Here is a 22,261-nt window from a genome sequence, read left to right as displayed (position 1 = left end):
AGCTGAACTGGAGAAAATGGAGAAAAGTTTATAAATTGGGTAAATAATTAGTTAAAAATTTGAGGAAAAAGTTGGGGCAAAAACATAAAAAATGGACAAACACATGGGAGTAAATGGAGGTAAATGTGAAGGATCATTAATAATGGCTAACGCTGTGACTGCGTGAGTTCCTGCTGTGGCGTTTGCTGCAGTGCGCTGGTCATTCCAGAAGGTCAGGCCTCGCTCTGCTGACCTTCTCCCCGGCCGGAGCTTCTGTGTGTGGATCTGCTGAACACAAACGGCTGACTGGCCTTTGGGGAGTGTCCGGCTCAAACTCCGACGGCCCAGAAATGAAGCTTCAGCAAAAGGCGACACCATCCGTCTGCGTTTGTGTCTGACAGCGGCGAGAGGTCGGACCAACCCACGGCTCAGAGTCTGTGTCCAGAGAATCATTTAAAACACCTTATGTTTGAGCAGCATCAGCTTCGTGTTGTATAAGCGACGCGGCGGCGGAGTGATCTGAGAGAAAATAGTCCCTCAAAATGCGATCGTTCATGTGATGCAGGTCAGTTATATTCACAGACGTGTATATGGTTAGTCTGGTGTTATCAGTGACTCAGGTGCTCTGTGGAGCGGGTCACACTGTGTTTAATGCAGGCTAGCTGATACCATAGACATGCACTAGCCCAGTGGTTCTCAACCTGGGGGTCGGGACCCCCAAGGGGGTCGCGAGACAAATTTGGGGGGTCGCCAGATCATGTACATAAAATATACATACTTTTTTTAGCATATATTATAATTTTTTATTGTGGCTTGTGTGTGCTATTTTACCAGAGTGCCATTATATGTTCATAATTTGATGAATTTTATTTTAGCCATTTGTTTTTTTCTTTGTTTTTTAAGAATTATGTAGGCTAATGTTCCGATTTCTCACAGTGTGACCCGGGCGGGGGTCACGTCATTTTTTTTGTAATTTTTTTGTAATTTTTTGTCACATTTTTGTCATTTCTTTTTCAATTTTTGTCATTTTTTTGTAATTTTTTTGTCATTTTTTCGTCCATTTTTTATCAATTTTTTGTCATTTTTTCGTCCATTTTTTTAAATCAATTTTTTGTCATTTTTTTGTCATTTTTCGTAATTTTTTTGTCAATTTTTTATCAAATTTTTTGTCATTTTTTTGTCATTTTTCTCATTTTTTTGTCAAATTTTTGTCATTTTTTCATCAATTTTTTGTCACTTTTTTGTCAGTGTTGGTCATGTGTCTTCAAACATAAGAACTGCATGAATTACAAAAACAAATATCTCCATAAATCAGCAACACTGTGGATAACGAGGACATGAGGCCCTGTGTCAAACATCCTGAAACATCCCTTTAAGTTTGACTCAGCGTGTCTTCCATGTCAAGATTCAGCTAAATGTATTTATGTTTTAGGGCTGAAACTATCGATTATTCAGTAATGGATGAATGGATGAATGGCTGTGAAAGGCGGAGCTTTAGTGGCGCTGCTTGAGGACGTGTTGATGGAGGAAACGAAAGGGAAATGTTTCACTACAGACCCTAAATATTGAAGAAAAAATTATGAAAAAATTATGAAAAAGTGGCAAAAATTTCACCAAAAAATGACAAAAAATTTAGAAAAATTTGGAAAAAATGATGAAAAAATGACAAAAAAGTGACAAAAATTTTACAAAAAAAATTTGGAAAAAAATTGGAAAAAATGACAAAAAAATGGCAAAAAAATGACAAAAAATGTGCGAAAACTCTAAAAACACCGAGAGGATCTTTTTCCTCACGGCATCAGGGTTTTTTTACATCATTTTTTTGTTGGGTATTTAACTCATTTTGTAGCTTTTTTGTCATTTTTTTGTCACATTTTTGTAATTTTTTTTGTCAAATTTGTATCATATTTTTGTTTTTTTGTCACATTTTTGACATTTTTTCGTCATTTTTCGGTCAAATTTTTATACATTTTTTGTCTTTTTTTTGTAACATTTTGTCAATTTTTGTCGTTTTTTGTCAAATTTTTGTAATTTTTTCGTCAATTTTTAATCAATTTTTTTTGTCATTTTTTGTCACATTTTTTTCATTTTTTTGTCATTTTTTTGTCATTTTTTGTCATTTTTTGTCATTTTTTGTCACATTTTTTTCATTTTTTTGTCATTTTTTGTCATTTTATCATATTTTTGTTTGTTTTTAATCAAATTTTTGGTCATTTTTCGTCAGTTTTTTGGCAATTTCTTGTGACATTTTTGCCACTTTTTCATCCATTTTTCATCACTTTTTGTCACATTTCCATCCTTGTTTTCGTCTCAGTTTTGTTGCTATTTTCTCACCTTTTTTCCAGAAGCTTTTGGATTGGGGTAAAGCCAAACTGGAGAACATGTGCTCGGTTCAGGTGGGAGTTAAGGGGTTTAGCCCTGGGGGGCGGGGGGGCGGCTCCCAAGGTGTTTATCCAAAAGGTTTTCTGATACAGTCTCCTCCCCTGATGTTGTTAGGTTAGACCTCCAGCACCAGAACTCTTGGTGATTTGTCTTCAGGCCCAGCTCACCCTCTCACTCACATCTGTCCTGCACATTTACAATATCGAGGTCCAGTGACATGTGGGGGGAAGATCTGGGAAACATGTGGAGGAAAAACTGTTAAACTGGGGCAAGAAATGGAGGAGGGGGGGCTGGAAAAACTGGGGAAAGTGACATTATTTGGGGGAAAAGTGAGGACTAAATGTGGGTAAAATGGAGGAAAACCTGTGTGTTTGTGAGCGACGTGAATGCAGATGTTTGTCCCACAGATGTTTTGGTTCCGTGTGTTCCAGGACGGGTTGTGAGCGACGGGAATGACCAAAAAATGGACAAAAAATGGACAAAAAATTGACAAAAAATGGACAAAAAATTGATGAAAAAATGATGAAAAAATGATGAAAAAATGATGAAAAAATGACCAAAAAAATGATGAAAAAATGATAAAAAAATGATGAAAAAATGATGAAAAAATGACAAAAAATGACCAAAAAAATGATGAAAAAATGATGAAAAAGTGGCAAAAATTGACAAAAAATGGACAAAAAATGACCAAAAAAATGACGAAAAAATGATGAAAAAATGACCAAAAAAATTATGAAAAAATGATGAAAAAGTGGCAAAAATTGACAAAAAATGATGAAAAAAATGATGAAAAAAATGATGAAAAAATGACAAAAAATTTGACAAAAAATTGACAAAAAAAATGACAAAAAATGACCAAAAAAATTATGAAAAAATGATGAAAAAGTGGCAAAAATGGACAAAAAATGGACAAAAAATGGACAAAAAATGACAAAAAAAATGACGAAAAAATGATGAAAAAATGATGAAAAAATGATGAAAAAATGACCAAAAAAATTATGAAAAAATGATGAAAAAGTGGCAAAAATTGACAAAAAATGGACAAAAAATGATGAAAAAAATGATGAAAAAATGATGAAAAAATGACAAAAAATTTGACAAAAAATTGACCAAAAAAATGACAAAAAAATGACGAAAAAATGATGAAAAAATGATGAAAAAATTGCAACAAAAAAGGACAAAAAATTGCTTCTGTGTGTTCCAGGACGGGTTGTGAGCGACGTGAATGCAGATGTTTTGGTTCTTCTGTGTGTTCCAGGACGGGTTGTGAGCGACGGGAATGACCAAAAAATTGACAAAAAATGGACAAAAAATTGACAAAAAATGGACAAAAAATTGATGAAAAAATGATGAAAAAATGATGAAAAAATGATGAAAAAATGACCAAAAAAATGATGAAAAAATGATAAAAAAAAATGATGAAAAAATGATGAAAAAATGACAAAAAATGACCAAAAAAATGATGAAAAAGTGGCAAAAATTGACAAAAAATGGACAAAAAATGACCAAAAAAATGATGAAAAAATGATGAAAAAATGATGAAAAAATGACCAAAAAAATTATGAAAAAATGATGAAAAAATGACAAAAAATTTGACAAAAAATTGACAAAAAAAATGACAAAAAATGACCAAAAAAATTATGAAAAAATGATGAAAAAGTGGAAAAAATGGACAAAAAATGGACAAAAAATGGACAAAAAATGACCAAAAAAATGACGAAAAAATGATGAAAAAATGATGAAAAAATGATGAAAAAATGGTTAGACCTCCAGCACCAGAACTCTTGGTGATTTGTCTTCAGGCCCAGCTCACCCTCTCACTCACATCTGTCCTGCACATTTACAATATCGAGGTCCAGTGACATGTGGGGGGAAGATCTGGGAAACATGTGGAGGAAAAACTGTTAAACTGGGGCAAGAAATGGAGGAGGGGGGGCTGGAAAAACTGGGGAAAGTGACATTATTTGGGGGAAAAGTGAGGACTAAATGTGGGTAAAATGGAGGAAAACCTGTGTGTTTGTGAGCGACGTGAATGCAGATGTTTGTCCCACAGATGTTTTGGTTCCGTGTGTTCCAGGACGGGTTGTGAGCGACGGGAATGACCAAAAAATGGACAAAAAATGGACAAAAAATTGACAAAAAATGGACAAAAAATTGATGAAAAAATGATGAAAAAATGATGAAAAAATGATGAAAAAATGACCAAAAAAATGATGAAAAAATGATAAAAAAATGATGAAAAAATGATGAAAAAATGACAAAAAATGACCAAAAAAATGATGAAAAAATGATGAAAAAGTGGCAAAAATTGACAAAAAATGGACAAAAAATGACCAAAAAAATGACGAAAAAATGATGAAAAAATGACCAAAAAAATTATGAAAAAATGATGAAAAAGTGGCAAAAATTGACAAAAAATGATGAAAAAAATGATGAAAAAAATGATGAAAAAATGACAAAAAATTTGACAAAAAATTGACAAAAAAAATGACAAAAAATGACCAAAAAAATTATGAAAAAATGATGAAAAAGTGGCAAAAATGGACAAAAAATGGACAAAAAATGACAAAAAAAATGACGAAAAAATGATGAAAAAATGATGAAAAAATGATGAAAAAATGACCAAAAAAATTATGAAAAAATGATGAAAAAGTGGCAAAAATTGACAAAAAATGGACAAAAAATGATGAAAAAAATGATGAAAAAATGATGAAAAAATGACAAAAAATTTGACAAAAAATTGACCAAAAAAATGACAAAAAAATGACGAAAAAATGATGAAAAAATGATGAAAAAATTGCAACAAAAAAGGACAAAAAATTGCTTCTGTGTGTTCCAGGACGGGTTGTGAGCGACGTGAATGCAGATGTTTTGGTTCTTCTGTGTGTTCCAGGACGGGTTGTGAGCGACGGGAATGACCAAAAAATTGACAAAAAATGGACAAAAAATTGACAAAAAATGGACAAAAAATTGATGAAAAAATGATGAAAAAATGATGAAAAAATGATGAAAAAATGACCAAAAAAATGATGAAAAAATGATAAAAAAAAATGATGAAAAAATGATGAAAAAATGACAAAAAATGACCAAAAAAATGATGAAAAAGTGGCAAAAATTGACAAAAAATGGACAAAAAATGACCAAAAAAATGATGAAAAAATGATGAAAAAATGATGAAAAAATGACCAAAAAAATTATGAAAAAATGATGAAAAAATGACAAAAAATTTGACAAAAAATTGACAAAAAAAATGACAAAAAATGACCAAAAAAATTATGAAAAAATGATGAAAAAGTGGAAAAAATGGACAAAAAATGGACAAAAAATGGACAAAAAATGACCAAAAAAATGACGAAAAAATGATGAAAAAATGATGAAAAAATGATGAAAAAATGGTTAGACCTCCAGCACCAGAACTCTTGGTGATTTGTCTTCAGGCCCAGCTCACCCTCTCACTCACATCTGTCCTGCACATTTACAATATCGAGGTCCAGTGACATGTGGGGGGAAGATCTGGGAAACATGTGGAGGAAAAACTGTTAAACTGGGGCAAGAAATGGAGGAGGGGGGGCTGGAAAAACTGGGGAAAGTGACATTATTTGGGGGAAAAGTGAGGACTAAATGTGGGTAAAATGGAGGAAAACCTGTGTGTTTGTGAGCGACGTGAATGCAGATGTTTGTCCCACAGATGTTTTGGTTCCGTGTGTTCCAGGACGGGTTGTGAGCGACGTGAATGCAGATGTTTTGGTTCTTCTGTGTGTTCCAGGACGGGTTGTGAGCGCCGTGAATGCAGATGTTTTGGTTCTTCTGTGTGTTCCAGGACGGGTTGTGAGCGCCGTGAATGCAGATGTTTTGCTTCTGTGTGTTCCAGGACGGGTTGTGAGCGCCGTGAATGCAGATGTTTTGGTTCTGTGTGTTCCAGGACGGGTTGTGAGCGCCGTGAATGCAGATGTTTTGGTTCTGTGTGTTCCAGGACGGGTTGTGAGCGCCGTGAATGCAGATGTTTGTCCCACAGATGTTTTGGTTCTGTGTGTTCCAAGACGGGTTGTGAGTGCCGTGAATGCAGATGTTTGTCCCACAGATGTTTTGGTTCCGTGTGTTCCAGGACGGGTTGTGAGCGCCGTGAATGCAGATGTTTTGCTTCTGTGTGTTCCAGGACGGGGCGCAGCAGCGAGTGTTACCGGATCGTTTACCGACACATGGAGCGAACGCTGACCCAGCAGGAGGTCCGGCAGACGCACGAGCGGATCGAGCGCTCGGCCGAGAGCCAGCTGGGCGTGCGCGGCCGCTACTGAAGTACAAATACTGCAGTGCAAATACTACTGCGGTACCAATACTACTGCGGTACAAATACTACTGCAGTACAGATACTACTGCAGTACAGATACTACTGCAGTACAGATGCTACTGCGGACTCGGAGGACCTGGAGACGCGTCTGAAGACTCCGGGTTTGTGGGCGTTTCCTTAACCTCTTAACTCCCGCCTGAACCGAGCACGTTTTCTCCAGTTTGGCTTTACCCCAATCCAAAAGCTTCTGGGAAAAAGGTGAGAAAATAGCGACAAAACTGAGACGAAAACAATGATGGAAATGTGACGAAAAACGGACAAAAATGTGATAAAAATTTGACCCAAAAAATACAAAAAATTGACAAAACAATGACAAAAAATTGGACAAAAATTGGACAAAAAATGATTAGAAATTGACAAAAAAAGTACAAAAATTTGACAAAAAAAAACAAAAAAATGGACAAAAAAAAGATATAAAATTGACCAAAAAATGACAAAAATGTAACAAAACAATGACAAAAAATTGGACTAAAAATGATAAAAAATTGGACAAAAAAGTAAAAATTTTTGACAAAAAATGACAAAAAAATGACAAAAATGTGATAAAAATTTGACAAAAAAATGAAAAAAAATTGACAAAAATTTGACAAAAAATGATAAAAAAATGGACGAAAAAATGATACAAATTTGACAAAAAAATGAAGAAAAAAATGATAAAAATTTGACAAAAAACGACCAAAAACTTGACAAAAAAATGACAAAAATGTGATAAAAATGTGACAAAAAAATGACAACAAAAAAAAAAAAATGACAAAAAATGATAAAAACAATTGTGAAAAAATGACAAAAATTTGAGAAAAAAATTGAGAAAAAAAAGACAAAAAAGTGACATAAATGACACCCAACAAAAAATGATGGAAAAGAACGTGCTGACGTGAGGGAAAAGCTCCGCTCGGTTCAGGCGGGAGTTCAGACGTCAAAGCTTCAGGAAGTCGTTTTTAACTTTTCCAAAGACTTTCTCGGACAGCGGAGAGACACGGACCGTAGCGGAGGCAATTTGAGCGTCGCTTCAGCTCAATATGAGACAATGATGAATGAACTGTACAAAAATAAACTCTTTTGTGTCGTTTGATTTGGGTGTTGGAATTTACAAAAACATCTGCAGGATCATCGTTTCTCTGATCAGTTTTTATTGATTTCTGGGAATATTCTGATCTTCTGAGCTTCGGATTCTGGGTTTTTTGAGCCAAAATCATCAAAATAAAAACAAAGGCCTGACGTTTGTGGCTGTCGTGAGTCTATGTCTTACATTAGGTTGAATTACAGAAATAAATCGACTTTTTCACCATATTCAGATTTTCTGAGTTTCACCTGTAAAATAAAAGCGGCCGAGTGTTTATGTTTTACAGGATTTGGTCAAAGATCTCGGCATCGGCTTCAGAAAATCCAAGATCCAGGTGGTGGCTCATCGGACCAGCTCTGTGCCCCCCACCGGGAGCTCGCCCTCGTGGGGCCCTGTGGGGGGCGCTCCGGGAGTATGGGGTCCGGGCCCTCGTGGTGCCCTGTGGGGGTGCTGTCCCTCGTGGTGCCCTGTGGGGGGTGCTCCGGGAGTATGGGGTCCGGGGCCCTCGTGGTGCCCTGTGGGGGTGCTGTCCCTCGTGGTGCCCTGTGGGGGTGCTGTCCCTCGTGGTGCCCTGTGGGGATGCTGTCCCTCGTGGTGCCCTGTGGGGGGTGCTGTCCCTCGTGGTGCCCTGTGGGGGTGCTGTCCCTCGTGGTGCCCTGTGGGGGGTGCTGTCCCTCGTGGTGCCCTGTGGGGGGTGCTGTCCCTCGTGGTGCCCTGTGGGGGGTGCTGTCCCTCGTGGTGCCCTGTGGGGGTGCTGTCCCTCGTGGTGCCCTGTGGGGGTGCTGTCCCTCGTGGTGCCCTGTGGGGGGTGCTGTTCCTCGTGGTGCCCTGTGGGGGGTGCTGTTCCTCGTGGTGCCCTGTGGGGGTGCTGTCCCTCGTGGTGCCCTGTGGGGGTGCTGTCCCTCGTGGTGCCCTGTGGGGGTAAGTCAGACCTGTTCCCGGTGTGTGTGGGTCTCCTCAGGGCTGCCCTTTGGCACCGGTTCTGTTCATCACTGTTAGTGCCATGTGTTGCCAGTGTTGTTTCGTGGGCACTACTTTGTTCAGGGTTACGTTCAGCGTCATAATAAAAAAGGCGGAGCTTCCACATGCGGTTCAGCACGAGCCCCGGGGCAGTGCGGCGACTCCCAAACATAAAACATGTCTCCCGTGTCCTCGCCTGGTGTCATGATGGCAACTGAGGACGTCCGATACTGAATCCGGAGAACAGGGTTCAGCTCCGGGTCATGGGCGACCCCCTGCAGAGCTGCCAACAAACACCTTTATGGACAGACTTTCTGGGCGCAGCCGGGGCCCGGAGGGCGTCCGGTTTGGGAGCCTCAAATCTGAGGCCATGGTTCTCCTCCCCCTCCTCAGGTCTGTGGGGAGGCCTCGCCTCAAGTGGAGGAGTTCAAGTATCTCAGGGTCTTGTTCTCAGTGAGGGACGGATGGAGCGTGAGATGGACAGACGACGTCTGTTCCGGATACCTCCTGGTCGCCTCCCGCGGGAGGTGTTCCAGGCATGTCCTAGTGGGGCAAGACCTCGTGGACCCAGGACACGCTGGGGGGACGATGTCTCCGAGCTGGCCTGGTGTCGCCTCGGGGTCAGAACAGCTGGAGGAGGTGTGTGTGGACCGGGAAGTCTGGGCATCTGGTTTAGTCTGGTTTAGTCTGGTTTAGGTTTTGGCTCTTCTGATTCTGGATCAGAAACACTTTTGCCTCGAGGCCAAATCTGAGCCGAGAGACGTGACCGAGAAACTCAGAATAAACCTGAGTCTGACACGCGACGCACACGTGACGCACACGTGACGCACACGTGACGCACACGCGACGCACGAGGAGCCGCGACCGGCCCGGGTTAGACCGGGTTTAGTCCGGGTTTAGTCCTGGTCTGGTTCCCTGCGGCTGGTCCTGGTGCGTCTCCATGGTAACCGTTGTGGATGTGGGTCACAGCTTCGTTTCTATCTTTAAACTCGTCTCTGCTGCAGATGTGGGGCTGACTCTGGGCTCTCGCTCGTCCAGATGTGAGGCTGACTCTGGACTCTCGCTCGTGCAGATGTGGGACTGACTCTGGACTCTCGCTCGTGCAGATGTGGGGCTGACTCTGGGCTCTCGCTCGTCCAGATGTGGGGCTGACTCTGGACTCTCGCTCGTCCAGATGTGGGGCTGACTCTGGGCTCAGCAGGAGCTTCAGTGACTGCGTTTCCTCATTAAAGTTTCATGTCGTAAATAATTCATAAACATCGACGTAAAAATGTCTCGGACGAGACGAGAAACATCTCAGTAGTTTGATCATTTTATCCATCCCGGTCCACACACACCTCCTCCAGCTGTTCTGACCCCGAGGCCACACCAGGCCAGCTCGGAGACATAGTCCCACCACCGTGTCCTGGGTCCACGAGGCCTTGTCCCACTAGGACACGTCTGGAACACCTCCCGCGGGAGGCGACCAGGAGGTATCCGGAACAGATGCCCGAGCCACCTCAGCTGCTCCTTTCCACGTGAAGGAGCAGCGACTCTACTCCGAGCTCCTCTCGGGTAACTGAGCTCCTCACCCCCAGCCACCCTGCGAAGGAAACTCATTTCGGCCGCTTGTATTCGCGATCTTGTCCTTTCGGTCATGACCCAAATCTCATGACCATAGGTGAGGATCACATGACCATAAGTGAGGATCACATGACCATAGGTGAGGGTCACATGACCATAGATGAGGATCACATGACCATAGGTGAAGGTGGGAACGTAGATCGATCGGTAAATCGAGAGCTTTGCCCCGACTCAGCTCCCTCTTCACCACGACAGACCGATACAGCGACCGCATCACTGCTGACGCCGCACCGATCCGTCTGTCCATCTCACGCTCCATCCGTCCCTCACTCGTGAACAAGACCCCGAGATACTTGAACTCCTCCACTTGAGGCAAGGACTCCCCACCGACCTGAAGAGGGGAAGGAGAACCATGGCCTCAGATTTGGAGGTGCTGATCCTCATCCCGGCCGCTACACACTCGGCTGCAAACCGCCCCAGAGCAGCTGAAGGTCCATCAGAACAACATCATCCGCAAACAGCAGAGATGAGACTCTGAGGCTCCCAAACCGGACGCCCTCCGGCCCCTGGCTGCGCCTAGAAACTCTGTCCATAAAAGTAATGAACAGAACCGGTGACAAAGGGCAGCCCTGGCGGAGACCAACACGCACCGGGAACAGGTCTGACTTACTGCCGGCAATGAACCAAGCTCCTGCTGCGGTCATACAGGGAACGGACAGCCCTTAGCAGAGGGCCCTGGACCCCATACTCCCGGAGCACCCCCCACAGGGCACCACGAGGGACACGGTCGAACGACCAGATCCACAAAACACATGTGGACTGGTTGGGCGAACTCCCACGAACCCTCGAGCACCCGACGGAGGGTATAGAGTTGGTCCAGTGTGCCACGACCAGGACGAAAACCGCATTGTTCCTCCTGGATCCGAAGTTCAACCATCGGCCGGATCCTCCTCTCCAGCACCCTGGAGTAGACCTTACCGGGGAGGCTAAGGAGGGTGATTCCTCTGTAATTGGAACACACCCTCCGATCCCCCTTCTTAAAGAGAGGGACCACCACCCCGGTCTGCCAATCCAGGGGCACTGTCCCCGACCGCCACGCGATGCTGCAGAGACGTGTCAGCCAAGACAGTCCTACAACATCCAGAGACTTAAGGTACTCAGGGCGAATCTCATCCACCCCCGGAGCCACCGAGGAGTGCTGGTGAAGCACTGCTTCCCCCTCCTGAGGCGCCGGATGGTTTGCCAGAATTTCTTCGAGGCCGACCGATAGTCTTCCTCCATGGCCTCCCCGAACTCCTCCCAGACACGAGTTTTAGCCTCTGCGACCGCACGAGCTGCAGCACGCTTGGCCTGCCGGTACCTCTCAGCTGCCTCAGGAGTCCCACATGCCAACAAGGCCAGGTAGGACTCCTTCTTCAGCTTGACGGCATCCCTTACTTCCGGGCGCCACCACCGGGTTCGGGGATTGCCGCCGCGACAGGCACCAGAGACCTTACGGCCACAACTACGAGCAGCCGCATCAACAATGGAGGAGGAGAACAGGGTCCACTCTGACTCCATGTCCCCCGCCTCCCCCGGAATCTGGGTGAAGCTCTTCCGGAGGTGGGAGTTGAAGACCCCACTGACAGAGGGATCCGCCAGACGTTCCCAGCAGACCCTCACAACACGCTTGGGCCTACCAGGTCTGACCGGCTTCCTCCCCTGCCAGCGGATCCAGCTCACCACCAGGTGGTGATCGGTTGACAGCTCAGCCCCCTCTTCACCCGAGTGTCCGAGACACGCGGCCGGAGGTCAGATGACACAACTACAAAGTCGATCATCGACCTCCTGCCTAGGGTGTCCTGGTGCCACGTGCACTTATGGACACCCTTGTGCTCGAACATGGTGTTCGTTATGGACAAACCGTGACTAGCACAGAAGTCCAATAACAGAACACCACTCGGGTTCAGATCGGGGAGGCCGTTCTTCCCAATCACTCCCGTCCAGGTCTCACTGTCGTTACCCATGTGGGCGTTGAAGTCCCCCAGCAGAACAATGGAGTCCCCAGTCGGAGCACTATCTAGTACCCCTCCCAGGGACTCCAAGAAGGCCGGGTACTCTGCACCGATGTTGGGCCCGTAGGCCGAGACAACGGTGAGAGACCTGTCCCCGACCCGAAGGCGTAGGGACGCGACCCTCTCGTCCACCGGGGTGAACTCGGCTGAGCTGGGGGGATATGAGCAAACCCACCCCCCAATGTAGCAAGGCTGTGCATTAAAACACTGGAAACACTGGACACACTGCTGAGACATGACAGTCGTCATAGTACTCCAGTGTAGTACTATAGTGTAGTACTCTGGTGTAGTACTCCAGTATAGTACTCCACTGTAGTACTAGTGCAGTGTAGTACTAGTGTAGTACTCCAGTATAGTACTCCAGTATAGTACTCCACTGTAGTACTAGTGCAGTGAGTGCAGTGGTATCGAGTGTCGAGGTCTGAGCTTCTCATCGATCCAGGTCTGGAGTCGCCTCAGACTGTCTGAGGTCAGAGCCCGGGACAGTCGCCTGCTACAGTCGCTCTTAGAACACGAAGCTTTAAAGGAAACACTTTAACCTCTAAAGTCACGTCCAATAAACACTCACAAACAGTTACTTTAAACAGTTTATTCTCATTTAGGCAAACTCTTTTGTCATATTCATAGGTCTCTATAATGATCTGTATCAATACATCTGTTCGAACCATCTGCTCTAATAATGATCTATTTAAACTCTGAAACACGGCCATGTTACTGTACATTAATATCACTTCATCTTTTATTCTATAGATTCTTTTAGCAGAATTTCCCCCAAAAAACAAAGAAAACCAACAGAAGCAAAACTGGACGATCTCGGCCGCGCTTTGGGGAATTACAACATTTTAGATGAAACTTCTTTAACCCCTTAACTCCCGCCTGAACCGAGCACTTTTTCTCCAGTTTGGCTTTACCCCAATCCAAAAGCTTCTGGGAAAAGGTGTGAAAAGAGCAGCAAAACTGAGACGAAAACAATGATGGAAATGTGACAAAAGTGAGAAAACATTGACAAAAAAGTGACGGAAAATGGATGAAAAAGTGGCAAAAATGTCACAAGAAATTAAGAAAATTTGACGAAAAAATGACAAAAAATGTGATAAAAAAATTGACAAAAAATTGATAAAAAAATTGACAAAATAGTTACAAATAAATTACAAAAAAAATAAAAATGTGACAAAATAAGGTGATAAAAAAAGACAATTTAAAAAAAAAAAGTTACAAAAAAATTACAAAAATGTTATAAACATTTGACAAATAAATGACAATAATGTGAAAAAATTGACAAAAACTTACAAAAAAGTTACAAAAATGAGTTGAATACCCAACAAAAAAATGATGGAAAAAATCATCTGATGATGTGAGGAAAAAGATCCTCTCGGTTCAATTGCATTTCGCCAAAAAAATCATTCTTGAATTTTTTTAATTTGCAAAAACTCCCACTTATGAAAGTGTTTCTGCTGTAAACCTCAGCTGCAGTCCTGGGCGTGACCTGCGGGGGCGCTCCAGTCACTACATCACATCTTTAATTCTCCAAAAGCGTCGCTCTCGTCCAGTTTTTTGTCATTAAAAAACTCTTCTTTTTTTTTTTGTTAATCCACAAAGGTTCTTTTCTGATGCTACGTGTTTATAAACCGAACACGGACCTAAAGTTTCCTACGAAGAGCGTCCGTATCTTCACGCACACGTCGGCGTCGTCGTTTTCCCGCGTTTTCTGAAGCTACACTGGCCGTAAAGTCTTGGTATTGCTGTTTTTCGTCGTAAATCTAACGGGGGCTCGCGGCGGCTCCCGGGCGGCGATGGAGCGGCAGATGTTCCCTCAGTCCGACGCCGCACAGCTGGAGAAGACGAGCGGAAACACGCGGAAACACGCGGAAACACGCGGAAACACGCGGGAACAAGCTCTACGTCATGTTATTCTGTCACTCCCTCATTAAAAACATGGCTGAAGTGTTGCCTTGGCACATTCACGTATTTCTGAGTCATCTGTAAAAACTCTGATGGCGGCCATTTTAGGGATAGGTTTTTGTCACATTTTTGTCATTTTGTTGTTGAATTTTTGTCATTTTTTTGTTGAATTTTTGCCACATTTTTGATGAATTTTTGTCATTTTTTTGTTGAATTTTTGTCATTTTTTGTTGAATTTTTTTGTTGAATTTTTGGCTGATGGCGGCCATTTTAGGGATAGGTTTTTGTCACATTTTTGTTGATTTTTTGTCACATTTTTGTCATTTTGTTGTTGAATTTTTGTCATTTTTTTGTTGAATTTTTTTGTTGAATTTTTGGCTGATGGCGGCCATTTTAGGGATAGGTTTTTGTCACATTTTTGTTGATTTTTTGTCACATTTTTGTCATTTTGTTGTTGAATTTTTGTCATTTTTTTGTTGAATTTTTGCCACATTTTTGTTGATTTTTTGTCACATTTTTGTCATTTTGTTGTTCAATTTTTGTCATTTTTTTGTTGAATTTTTGTCATTTTTTTGTTGAATTTTTGTTGAATTTTTGGCTGATGGCGGCCATTTTAGGGATAGGTTTGCCTGAGTCCTCCTAGGAACGCCCCCACCTCCTGGAGACGCCTCCTCAGCAGAACCCCCTCCCCACTGATGCCACAGACAGCGTGTGGAGGGGGCGTGTCTAAAGGCTCAGAGGTTCTTAAAGAGACAGAGGCCTATTTCAAGACATTCACTACAGCCATTTTGAGAGAGACGTTTTATACAAGGCAGTTATTCTAATTTACTGCATTTACAGACCAACAGAAGGTTTGTCATCATTGTAGTGAGATATAGACTGTGCTATGGGACTGAACACCCCCTCTTTAAGGAGTTTTTTTCGTAGTAGGAAGTAGAGCTGTGACGTCACTGTTGCCGTGGTGATGAAAATACAATAAAAACTCTCCAGGTGCTTCTCTTCAAAGTGACTCAGCGTGTGCACATTCACTCAGATTTAGTCGATGAAATTATGATTTTAAATCAGTTTTCGAGTCGGATATTTGTAGCCGATATCCAGTTGTATTTTTTTCAGTGTAAATTTTGACGACATATTTTAATTTAGTTTTAGTCTTTTGACGAAAATGTAATTTAATTTGAGTCTAGTTTTAGTCGACTAAATGTAAGACTAATTGAGTGGACTTTGCATTGATAATATTGATTCTAATCATGTTTAATGTTGTTCCTCTGCTTCATGTTTCTGCTCCACATGAACAAAGCTCAGAGCTGATCCTTTAAACATGATCTGAGGCTCTTTCAGACGCTCAATACAAGTTTGGATGATTTTAGTCTCTCCTTTTCATTTTTATTTAGTCTGATTTTAGCCGACTCAAATATCTGGACATTTTAGTCACAGTTTTAGTCTCATGAGGAACTTTTAATTTAGTTTTAGTCCAATTTTAGTCACAAAAATATCACTTTGACTAAAATTAAGACTAAATATTTTAGTCGATGAAATGAACACTGATTTTTTTCAGTATCGGCTCCGATACCAGGATCGGATCGGTCTCAGTATTAACCTCATAACTCCCGCCTTAACCGAGAGGATCTTTTTCCTCACATTATCAGATTTTTTCATCATGTTTTTGTTGGGTATTCAACTCATTTTAGTCACTTTTTTGTCATTTTTTCATCAAATGTTTGTATTTTTTTTTTTTTTTTTAATTTATCAAATTTTTGGGATTTTTTGTCCATATTTTGTCCATATTTTGTCACATTTTGTCATTTTTTTTTCAAATTTTTATCCAATTTTTTGTCCATTTTTTGTAATTTTTTTGTCACATTTTTCGTCACATTTTTGTCATTTTCTTGTGACATTTTTGTGACATTTCCATCATCGTTTTCGTCTCAGTTTTGTCGCCATTTTCACTCCTTTTTCCCAGAAGCTTTTGGATTGGGGTAAAGCCAAACTGGAGAAACTGTGCTCGGTTCAGGTGGGGGTTAAGGGGTTAACCGACATGACCAGTGTGGACAACCTCATGAGAACTGTTCAGATTTTAAACGCAGAACTCAACATGAATTGAAACTAAACTTTGATTCGACGGAAGAAGAAAACCCTCTGAGAGAAGCTGAAGCAGGTGCATTCTGGGTAAGTCCATTTAAGGTCGTACTTCCTGCTTCAGAACAGAAACAGCCTGGACAGTTTCATGTGTTTGGGATGGAAAGGTCTCGCCCCCCCCAGCTGTGCGTGGACTTCATGCAGGTCCAACGTCCCCCCCCCCCCCCGTGAACTCGCTCCATCGCCGACTCGCCGCCGCGAACAGGAAGCGAGAGCCCGGTCGCACCAGACGCTACCGGAAACCAAACGGCGAAACGGTAACGGGAGCACGGACATGCGCGGGTCGAAGGTCAGAGGCGGAGACAGCTTTTTTTTTACTTTGTTTTTTTTTTTGTGTTTTTTTTAGGCTGCAACGGGTCGAGATATTGCAAAAAGAATACGGCGTGAAACAGTCGCGTCCAAAATCTGCTGCAAATCAAAGGAATATGGCTTCAGACTGACCCAAACAAACGCGAAATCGAGGAAACGGTTTCATGACGGAGGTTATGGCTTTTAATGTCGGGACTTTGTTATTATTGAGCTGAAAAAGAAATTCAAAAACACAACGTATTTAAACCAATCAATACATTTAGATAAAACTTTCCTCGTACTTTTATAGTTTACTATATTTTCAATAAATTAAACTATTTGTGAAAATATTTTGTATATTTTTTCTATTTCCTAAAAGTCACCAAAAAAAAGTTAGATTGGACGATGGAAATACTCTCTGCACGTCCATATATGGGCATGACAAGCCTACTTGAGTAATAATTAGTAATAAATAATTTGTTCCCTTAAATATTTTTATTTGTAAATAAAATAATTTGTAAAAATATGTTTTGTACCGAGACAAAAGAATGTGAATTTTTTGATCCATTTTCACGGTGATAATATTCTAAAGATGCGGAATTTTATTGTGCACAAAGGAGTTAGGCTATTCTGGGCGTACGATTTTTTGTTTTTTATGAAAGAGGCCCATTATTTTTTAGCAGGAAAAATACTCAATAAATCAAACTATTTATTGACATTTTTTGCATATTTTTTCTGTTGCCAAAAAGTCATTACATTTAAAAAAGTTAGATCTGTCGACGGAAATATGCTCTACACGTCCATATATGGGCATGACAAGCCGACTTGAGTCATATTTTATTCTCTCAAATAATTTTATTTGTAAATAAAATAATTTGTAGAAATATGTTTTGTGCCGTGACAAAAGAATGTGAATTTTCTGCTCCATTTTCACAGTGATAATATTCTAAAGCTGCGGAATTTTATTTTTCACAAAGGACTTAACAGCTAAGATTTTTTTTTTTTTTTTATGAACGAGGCCCATTATTTTTTTGGTGGAAAAAAATGTCAGAAATATTTTCAATAAATCAAACTATTTGTGGCAATTTTTGGTATATATTTTTCTATCACCAAAAAGACATTTTTACATTTTTAAATGTAAGTTTTGGCTATGGAAATCTTCACGTCCATATATGGGCATGACAAGCCTACTTGAGTAATAATTAGTAATAAATAATTTATTCTCTGAATATTTTTTTTTGTAAATGAAATAATTTGTAGAAATATGTTTTGTACCGTGACAAAAGAATGGGAATTTTCTGCTCCATGTTGACAGTGGTAATATTCTAAAGATGCAGAATTTTTTGTCAAGCTAATCTGGGCGTACGATTTTTTGTTTTTTATGAAAGAGGCCCATTATTTTTTATTGGAAAAAAATGTCAGAAATATTTTCAATAAATCAAACTATTTATTGACATTTTTTGCATATTTTTTCTGTTGCCAAAAGTCATTAAATTAAAAAAAAGTTAGATCTGTCGACGGAAATATGCTCTACACGTCCATATATGGGCATGACAAGCCGACTTGAGTAATATTTTGTTCTCTCAAATAATTTTATTTGTAAATAAAATAATTTGTAGAAATATGTTTTGTATCGTGACAAAAGAATGGTAATTTTCTGATCGATTTTCACAGTGATAATTTTCTAAAGATGCAGAATTAAGAGCTAATCTGGGCGTACGATTTTCTTTTAATGAACGAGGCCCATTATTTTTTGCAGGAAAAATACTCAAAATATTTTCAATAAATCAAACTATTTGTGGCAATTTTTGGTAGATTTTTTTCGATCACCAAAAAGTCACCAAAATGTTAAAATGTACGTTTTGGCTATGGAAATCGTCACGTCCATATATGGGCATGACAAGCCTACTTAAGCAATAATTAGTAATAAATAATTTATTCTCTGAAATATTTTTTTTTGTAAATAAAATAATTTGTAGAAATATGTTTTGGGCCGCGACAAAAGAATGTGAATTTTCTGCTCCATTTTGACGGTGATAATATTCTAAAGATGCAGAATTTTATTGCACACAAAGGAGTTAAGCTAATCTGGGCGTACGATTTTTTGTTTTTTATGAAAGAGGCCCATTATTTTTTAGCAGGAAAAATACTCAATAAATCAAAGTATTTATTGACATTTTTTGCATATTTTTTCTCTTGCCGAAAAGTCATTAAATTTAAAAATGTTAGATCTGTCGATGGAAATATGCTCTACACGTCCATATATGGGCATGACAAGCCTACTTGAGTAATATTTTATTCTCTCAAATATTTTTTTTTGTAAATAAAATAATTTGTAGAAATATGTTTTGTGCCGTGACAAAAGAATGTGAATTTTCTGATCCATTTTCACAGTGATAATATTCTAAAGCTGCGGAAATTTATTTTGCACAAAGGACTTAACAGCTGAGATTTTTTTTTTTTTTAATGAGGCCCATTATTTTTTTAGTGGAAAAAAATGTCAGGAATATTTTCAATAAATCAAACTATTTGTGGCAATTTTTTGTAGATTTTTTTCTATCACCAAAAAGTCACCAAAATCTTTAAATGTACGTTTTGGCTATGGAAAATCTTCATGTCCATATATGGGCATGACAAGCCTACTTGAGTAGTAATTAGTAATAAATAATTTATTCTCTGAAATATTTTTTTTTGTAAATGAAATAATTTGTAGAAATATGTTTTGTACTGTGACAAAAGAATGTGAATTTTCTGATCGATTTTGACGGTGATAATATTCTAAAGCTGCAGAATTCTTTGTCAAGCTAATCTGGGCGTACGATTTTTTTTTTTTTATGAAAGAGATTTTTTTTTTTTTTAATGAGGCCCATTATTTTTTAGCAGGAAAAAAATGTCAGAAATATTTTCAATAAATCAAACTATTTGTGGCAATTTTTTGGAGATTTTTTTCTATCACCAAAAAGTCACCAAAATCTTTAAATGTACGTTTTGGCTATGGAAATCCTCACGTCCATATACAAGCCTACTTGAGTAATAATTAGTAATAAACTATTTATTCTCCTAAATATATATTTTTTTAAATTAAATAATTTGTAGAAATATGTTTTGTACCGTGACAAAAGAATGTGAATTTTCTGCTTCATGTTGACGGTGATAATATTCTAAAGCTACAGAATTTTTGTTAAGCTAATCTGGGCGTACGATTTTTTTCTTTGTTTTTTATGAAAGAGGCCCATTATTTTTTAGCAGGAAAAATACTCAAAATATTTTCAATAAATCAAACTATTTATTGACATTTTTTGCATATTTTGCCAAAAAAGTCATTAAATTTAAAAAAGTTAGATCTGTCGACGGAAATATGCTCTACACGTCCATATATGGGCATGACAAGCCGACTTGAGTCATATTTTATTCTCTCAAATATTTTTTTTTGTAAATAAAATAATTTGTAGAAATATGTTTTGTGCCGTGACAAAAGAAGGTGAATTTTCTGATCGATTTTCACGGTGATAATATTCTAAAGATGCGGAATTTTATTTTGCACAAAGGACTTAACAGCTAAGATTTTTTTTTATGAACGAGGCCCATTATTTGTTTTAGTGGAAAAAAATGTCAGAAATATTTTCAATAAATCAAACTATTTGTGGCAATTTTTGTTATATTTTTTTCTATCACCAAAAAGTCATCAAAATTTTAAAATGTACGTTTTGGTTTTGGAAATCTTCACGTCCATATATGGGCATGACAAGCCTACTTGAGTAATAATTTGTAATAAATAATTTATTCTCTTAAATATTTTTTTTTGTAAATGAAATAATTTGTAGAAATATGTTTTGGACCGAGACAAAAGAATGTGAATTTTCTGCTCCATGTTGACGGTGATAATATTCTAAAGATGCAGAATTAAGAGCTAATCTGGGCGTATGATTTTCTTTTAATGAACGAGGCCCATTATTTTTTAGCAGGAAAAATACTCAAAATATTTTCAATAAATAAAACAATTTTTTCTCATTTTTTGCATATTTTTTGCTATTGCCAAAACGTCACTAAAATGTCAGATTTAAGAGTTAATAAGTGCTCGGTTGGTAAAACAACATTCGTTTACTGTCTTTGTGTCGGAACGATCGAACCCTTATTGCGATAATGCTCCTCCACAGTAAAGGAAGGACATTTGGGCACATTTTTTAACCAAAACTCTCTTAAGTTTGTCTCTGAAATGAAGCTAATGCCCGGCTTCGTACATTCATCTCATCGGCGGAAAGCACTGATTCAGTTCGTTTGAAAAGCAAATCCGTAACGTTTATTGCAAAGCTCGAAATGACTTGAAGTTAAAGAAAACCGAAGTTGCAGTTCTCCATTGCTTTTTTTTTGCCGCCGTATCGTTTAAATTGCTTCCCCGCTGCAGCCTCCAGCTCTTTTCTTTTTTTTTTTGGACCCGAAATGTTTCAAAGTAAAAGAATCATCACACGCTGGAACTAAAGCTGGTGCGACCGCCGCTTCCACGAACTTAATTTACAAAAAAGCAAATGTCAACTCTACAGAGATCACAACGGAATTTAAAAAACAGGAATGTCCTAAAACTAAAGGAGACTTGGTTTTTTTTTTACACTGTCTCTTCAGCGAAAGTTCAGTTTCTCCTCGACTCCGGGGCTGATCTGCAAAAAAACAATCAACAAAGACAGATTCCACTTTGTTTTCTTCCCAAAAGAACATCTAGAAGGTCGATTTTGAAATGATGTTTGCAAATCTAAGTCTCGGGTGAAGCCGATCGCTAAAACTACCGGGAAAGTTTTGAAATGTGTGACAGTTTGGGTGAAGTTTGGCGAAACGAAAGAGTCCGTTTGGAGCTCGGAAGTTCGTCTCCTGGAGTCGATCTTCTCTGCGCAAAAACGAGACGCAGGTTTGGGTGAAATTCGACCAAAAGGCGAGAAAAGTAAATCCATGACAGTTTGAAATGGCGAATGTTCGGCCGTAAAACAAACTCCGGACGCCGAAGTGGAAACGAGACGCCGTGAGGAACTGGAAATCATCCACCATTGGAAAAAGGTTTTGGAAAAAGGGTTTGGAAAAAGGTTTTGGAAAAAGATTGGCCTGAAATAATCCAGGATTATGACGTTGGTTGTGATGAGGTTTGTTAGTTTCCAGTTCTTTATCGATCCTGAACGATACTGTTTACGATTCCTACACTCAAAAATCTGTCATAAAGAACCAGAAATGAAAAATGATTATTTATCCTCTTCCTTCCATTTAAAGTCTTTTACATTTGTAATGTTTATTTGAGGTGAAACGACCAAGAAACCTCCTTAAACGACAAAAGGGCAGAAAAAACATTTTCACACTTTTTTTCCAATTTTTAAATTTTTACCCCAGTTTTTCAACTTTTTAAAATTTTTAGAAACGTTAGAAATGTTTCCTATCCCTCCCCACAATTTTTCAAAATGTTCCCAATGTTCACTTTTTTCCAATTTTTTTTCTCCAGTTTGTCAATTTTTCCAATCTTTCCACTTTTTCCCTAAATTTTTCAACTTTTCGAAAATGTTTCAAAATTTTTTCACTTTTTAAACTTTTTCCAATTTTAAAAAAATG

At 39.4% G+C, this 22,261-nt stretch overlaps 1 protein-coding gene across 1 annotated transcript in view; it reads left to right on the top strand.

The window, feature by feature from the left end:
• fars2 (phenylalanyl-tRNA synthetase 2, mitochondrial) overlaps positions 1-6,672 on the top strand; it is a 66,445-nt gene extending 59,773 nt beyond the window's left edge. Inside the window, exon 10 of the mRNA XM_079576402.1 lies at positions 6,518-6,672. Coding sequence (XP_079432528.1) covers positions 6,518-6,656 — 139 coding nt within the window. The 3' untranslated portion in view covers positions 6,657-6,672. The remainder of the gene's footprint in view (positions 1-6,517) is intronic.
• Positions 6,673-22,261: the final 15,589 nt, after the last annotated feature.

The sequence above is a fragment of the Gobius niger genome (assembly GCF_951799975.1).
Source record: "Gobius niger genome assembly, chromosome: 18".
NCBI classification, from domain to species: Eukaryota; Metazoa; Chordata; class Actinopteri; order Gobiiformes; family Gobiidae; genus Gobius; species Gobius niger.
Note: the sequence above shows the minus strand (reverse complement) of the source record. Positions and strands in the feature narration are given on the sequence as shown.